The 5,997-nt window shown below is 52.9% G+C and overlaps 1 protein-coding gene across 1 annotated transcript in view; it reads left to right on the plus strand.

Annotated features, from left to right (window-relative positions):
- EXT2 (exostosin glycosyltransferase 2) overlaps positions 1-5,997 on the plus strand; it is a 163,659-nt gene that overhangs the window by 27,822 nt on the left and 129,840 nt on the right. Inside the window, exon 6 of the mRNA XM_006157755.2 lies at positions 3,449-3,542. Coding sequence (XP_006157817.1) covers positions 3,449-3,542 — 94 coding nt within the window. The remainder of the gene's footprint in view (positions 1-3,448; positions 3,543-5,997) is intronic.

A 5,997-nucleotide genomic window follows, 5' to 3' on the forward strand; every position in this document is an offset into this window, starting at 1 on the left:
AAGGCTTGAGAGGCTGAAGCTGATTTAAAACGAATTCCTTTATCTTTTTTTTTTTTTTTTTTTTGGAGAGATTTTCTCTGTATGGCGCGTGCGCTCGCCAGACAGACAGAGAGAGACATAGAGACAGAAAGCGAGAAATCACCCCCCAGGGGGGATGGTCACGCCGCAATCCCTTCTCCTCCATTCTCCTCTCGGGATCTTGGGCACGCACGCACACGCGCCCGGCGTGAGTTTTAAGCCACCGGGTCCAGGACGTGAACCGCGGTCGACTACGTGGGAGTCCAGCGACATAGCCATTACGCTAACTGCTGGTTCCCGAATTCCTTTATCTTTAGCTCTGTTTCGTCCTTGCATCAAATGCGGAATTGTTGACGGTGGTGTGGCCTTGTAGGTCTTGGCCACCTCTGCTGCAGTGCCTCACTTCTGCCGGGTAGCGTGACAGCAGCCAGATGAGGTGTAGACCGTTTTGTTAAAGCTTGCTCCCAAGTCCCATCACCGCAGGTCTTTTACAGACAAACAGCACTCCTTCCTTCCTTCATCTCACCGCTGTGGAGTAACGTTCTACTACTCTGAATAACGTAGAGCCTCTGCTTCTGAAGAGGCCAGAGTCTAATGGGGAAGACAGACCGACCGTTCTAACACCGTGTGGCCAATGCCATCGCAGTGCGTACACAGGGGCGTGGAAGCCCAGGGCAGGAGGGGGCCAGCTCAGCTTGAAGGAGCAGAGTGAGTGGTTATTCTCACGTCTTAGGGCAGGGACAGCCACTCAGCATCTATCACCCTTGCAGACATCGTCACGGAGAATTTCGTATTGGCCAGGCCCCATATTAGGTGCGGGAGTGCGGACGTGAACAGGTCAGACCTCTCCGAGCAGCTCACGGTCTAGTGGTGGGAGCCAGACAGCCAGCTAATACTTGAGGGGCTGCAGCCTGACTGCTGGGGTGGAGGAGAAGACGGGAGGAGGAGACATGTGCTGTTGTTGGCTGTGGGCTTGGGGAGGGCTTCACAGAAGCGGCGTCTCTGATCTGAATCTAGAAGTTTATTTCTAGGATAATCTAAAGCTGCGTAGGTGGTCGAGATTACGGGTAAGTGGTGACAGGACTCCGGGCTGAAGTCCGAAGGCCTAGGTTCAGACCACCAGCCGTGTCGCCATCCAGCTTTGTGATCTTCAGGTCACTTCATCTTTTCTGAGCCTCGGTTTTCCCGTCTGTATAGTACAAATCATTTACTTGCTTAACAGAGGGTTTCCAAGTGCTGTGTGCTGGGCAACCTGCCAGGCCCAGGGTACGCTTGTGGTGGAACCAGTGTGCCTCCCACACTCATGGACTCACCTGGCTAGCAACAGCGGTTTAGATGTTAATCGATTCATTTATACAAACAGACTTACAAATGTCATGAAGAAGTGACCACTGAGCCCCCTCTCCTGTCGCTTAGCCACCACACGTCATTGGTTAGCAGATCCACGGGCTCTCCCCATCTCCCTCTCACCAGGCCTCCCACGTCAGCGCCTCTTGCCTGGCCTTTGCGGTCGCCCCCAGCTCCTCTCCGCGCTCCTGTTCTTACTTTCCGGGCTTGTTCGATGCTGCCTGCTGCAGCCTGATCAGATCAGGCCATGGCATGCCCCGCCCCGCACCTTCCCGTGACTTTACATCTAGAGTGAGGGCACAAGTCACGTCCTTCAGGCTATGAGGTCCAGATGCTTTCAGTGACCACCTCCCCATCTCCTTAGCCTCTTCTTTATTCTACTCCAGCCTCAGTGGCCTCCTTGCTGTTCCCAGAACATGCTAGACACGTGACTTCCTTGAGACCTTTCCTGTGCTGGACCTTCTGCTCGGATGCTCTCCCCTCAGCCTGCCTCGTGGCTGTTTACTCCCCACGTCCTTGTCTCACTCACTCCTGGTGTGTTAGCAGGGCCTCCTCGTAACAGACAGAGGGCTGGATTTGGGTAGCTAGCTAGAGGGTAAAGTAGTGTCAGTCCAGAGAGGTGGTGACGGGCGAGGAAGGGTGTACGGGTCGGGGGAGCTTTACATGCAAAGGTCCTCTGGTGGGGGACCAGCAGTTGGCGTAATGGTTATGTTGCTGAACTCCCATGTAGCAGACCGTGGCTCAAGTCCTGCACCCAGTGGCTTGAACTCACGCCAGGTGCATGTGCGTGCATGCCCAAGATTCCGAGAGGAGGATGGAGGAGAAGGGATTGTGGTGTGGCCATCTCCCCTGGGGGATGATTTCTCACTTTCTGTCTCTCTGTCTTTCTGGTGAGTGCATGTGTCCTATAGCAAAAACCTCTCCAAAAAAAAAAGGTTCTCTGGTGGGATATTCAGGTGTCTGAAAGCAGATCAGTGTGCCTAGAGCACACCAGGGCAGTGGAGGCAGGATGAGAGAGAAATGGAACAGTGGCAAGCCTGTGACCTGGTGGTTTAGGGAGCTAGACCCTGCATGGCCAAGTACATGGTTCAAGTCCCAGACCTGGTGACTTGAAAGTCATGCTGGGAATGTGTGTGTGTGTGTGTGTGTTTGTACATGCATGCATGCTTTAAAAATTTCAACAGGAGGGAGCGATGGAGGAAAAGGTATCAGGACATGACTGAGGCCCATGCGGGGGTGCTTTCTCTTTGTCCCTCTCTTTCTCCGTCTCTCTTTGATGAATGTATCACGCAATCTTTGGCAAATTAATAAAAGTTTGAGGACCAGCAGGTGGACATGGTGGTTAAGGCACTGGACTCCCACATGGTCGACCACAGTTCAAATCCCAGACCCAGTGACTTGAAAAATCATGCCAGGTGAGTGTGCCTGTGCCCAAAATCCTAATAGGAGAATGGAGGAGAAGGGATTGCAGTATGGCCATTGCCCCAGGGATGGTGATTCCTCACTTTCCCTAACTCTCTCTCTCTCTCTTTAGCGAGTGTACAAACCCTATGGCAAAAACCTAAAAAAAAAAAAAAATTTAGGGACCAGCAGTTAGCATAATGGCTATGTCATTGGACTGCCATGTAGTCGACTGTGGTTCAATTCCCGGACCCAGCAGCTTAAACTCATGCCGGGTGCATGTGTGTGAGTGCCCAAGATCCCAAGAGGAGAATGGAGGAGAAGGGATTGTGGCATAGCCATTCCCCCTGGAGGGTGATTTCTCGCCTTCTGTCTTTCTGTCTCTCTCTGTTTTTCTGGTGAGCGCACACGCCCTATAGCAAAAAAGCCTCTCCAAAAAAAAAAAAAAAATGTAAATGGAATAGTGGGTGGGAGGTAAAAAATTCTAGAGCTGGTGAGGAACTCCTTTGAGAAGGTCAGCTGTGAATGAGAAAAGGAGGGGAAGGGGGGAAGAGCAAGTTCTCACTGGGAGGGCCGTGGGCTGAGGGACTTAGGGGTGTCGGTGTTGGTGCCCGCCGGAATGAAACGAGTCTCCATGGAGGCACTCCTGGAAAGGTTCCCATGTCTGTCTGGTTATCTCCAGGGCGTCCGTGGCTGTGCCGGAGGAGAAGCTGTCTGACGTCTACAGCATTTTGCAGAGTGTCCCCCAGAGGCAGATCGAAGAAATGCAGAGACAGGTAAGAAGCCAAGCCCACGTGGGCCTGTGGGGACATGTTGTGGGCAGGAATGAAATCGTGGTCCTCCTGCGGACACGGGGCGGCTGCCGGGTGCAAAGTGGGGTAACGGGGTTGGTTTTTCACACCACGCCAGCTAACCAAACTTGGACGACAGGAAAGCAGTGTTTGGAGAGCTGCCTCAAATAAGGTTCAAAATAATGACTATGGGACATTTGAAAAAACTGCTGGGGTCAGGCTCCGGCGGCACTGGGGGTCTCACCTCAGGATGCCAAGCTGAAGGCCTGAAAAGGTTCGTAGTCACAGTTACACCCCCACCCCCACCCCCGCAGCGGCGGCTGGACCATTGCAGGCCATGTTCTGCAGAGCGGTTGGCCGTGATGTTCCTGTCAGCTGGCTAGGGTCCCAGTTCGACAGCCTTTGTAATCAAGAGGCCCCTCTCTCCCCTGCACATTCGCCATCTTTCCCGGGGCCGCTCCCCAACTCTCCGAGGCCCTCCATCGGGCGTCCCAACTGGTCCTGCTGCCCCTTCTACTGAAATTTAATTGGGCTTAAGTCAAGCAACTAAAAAAAAGTAAGATGCTGTCCCTAAATTGGTACTGCGTGTGTTGTTTGCCTTTTTTAAGAAAATGATTTTCAGAAAGTTTTCATCTTTCCCAATATGCGTGTAGAAGAGAAACAAGGCCGGGAGGGTCCCAGGGGGAGTGCGTGACGGCCCATGCAGGCCCCGTGTTCAGTCTGACGTCCTTGCCCCCGGGGAGGGCGAGACTGTTTAGCTGCATCCAGAGGTGGCCCTCCCCAGCCTCTGTCTGCAGGGAAGTCACTTGGCCATATGGTGCGAGGGTGGGAGGCCCGGGGCCCTGAGCGCCTCTGAAACACATTCCAGCCTGTTCCGCTCTAGCCCCACCTTTCCCTCGGTGGGTCCACGCGGTGACTCGGGCTCTCCTCAGCCAACGTAGGACGCAGCCTTCTCGGGCCTGTCGTTGTAGCTACTGCTTCTCCCGCCACTTCTGAGCTTCACGTGGTTGCTGTCTTCTTGTCTCCCATTTCCCGTATCTTTGGGTGGTCATACCTTCCTCCCCTAACGGCCATTTGAGAGTTCTAGGGTTAGGTGAGGGTGAAAGTGGTGTGTTCAGTGCACCCTCTTCATTAGGATATTGAACTTCTGTTTTTTTGGTTTGTTTGTTTGTTTTTCTTTAAGAGAGATTTTGCTGTAGGGTGTGTGAGCTCATGGGAGCGACAGATAGAAATACCACAATCCCTTCTCCTCCATTGTCTTGGGATTTGGGGCATACATGTACGCACCCAGCATGAGTTTTAAGCCACCGGGTCTGGGACCCTAACTGGTCGTCTTTATGGGAGTCCAGCAACGTAACCTTATGCCATCTGCTGATCCCAATATTGAACTTCTTATCTCTCGGTCAGTGGGTCTGTCGTTTCTTCTCGGATGGCCTGGGTTGAATTCCAGCTCTGTCACTTAGGGGCTCTGCAGCCGTGGTGGGGATTTGCCTTCTGTGGGCCTCGGTGACCTTACCTAAATAAATCTCAGGTTGATTTATTTAGATAACCCCCTGCAGTGGCTCATAGCATGCTCACATTTAAGTTTCTGGGCTTCCCAGTTTTACGTCATCGCTGACCTCATCTGAGGTTTAGTGAATCAGAAAAGCAGTCTAGAGACCTCTGGAGTTTCCAGGTTCTGAAGTCTGGTGTAGAAGAAAGTGCCCCTGAAGGGCTGTGGCATGTGTGTCCTTACTCCTCCTGGCACCTCGGCTCACCAGCCTAACCGAGTAGCCGTAGGCAAAATCAGCTGCCATCTTACACCAGAGTCCAGTCTAGAAAGAGTAATAGAAATAGGAGGAGGTAAAAATGAGCAGATTCGGGGACTGGCAGATGGCGTGGTGGTTAGGGTATTGGACTCCCATGTGGCCAGCCACTGTTCAAGTCCCAGACCTGCTGGCTTGTTTTCTCACTTTCCCTCTCTCTCTCTCTCTCTCTCTGGTCAAATTAAAAAATAATAGAAGTAAGTAAATAAATAAGTAAATGATTTTTCTTAGAAAATGAGCAGATTCTGCCCAGTTGCCTGCTCCAGCTCACCAGCCCCAGGCTGGGCAAGAGCGTCATCCGGCTTTCCCGGCAGCACCCTCGCGGTCACCTTGCTCCACCAGAGCAGGATGGGAGCCGCGGTGAGACGGCGTCCTGCTCAGTGGCGGCTCCACGCCACGCAGCTGTCACTGGGGATGAATGTGAGTCATTTAAACAAACCACCCTTAGGTTATTTGGGTTCGAAGAGGCTTAGGGTCAAAGGGTTTGAGCCCCAGTGCTGTCCCTGTCATTTTATGACCTTGCTAGGTCACCAGAGCTCTCTCGGCTTCCAGTCCTCATCTGTGAAGTGAAGGGGTGCTGACGCCCTCTCATGTTCCCTGCAGCTGTTGGAAAGCTGTGCATGCGTGTCTCCAGC

This window comes from Tupaia chinensis, unplaced genomic scaffold, assembly GCF_000334495.1.
Source record: "Tupaia chinensis unplaced genomic scaffold, TupChi_1.0 Scaffold000561_1, whole genome shotgun sequence".
NCBI lineage: Eukaryota > Metazoa > Chordata > Mammalia > Scandentia > Tupaiidae > Tupaia > Tupaia belangeri.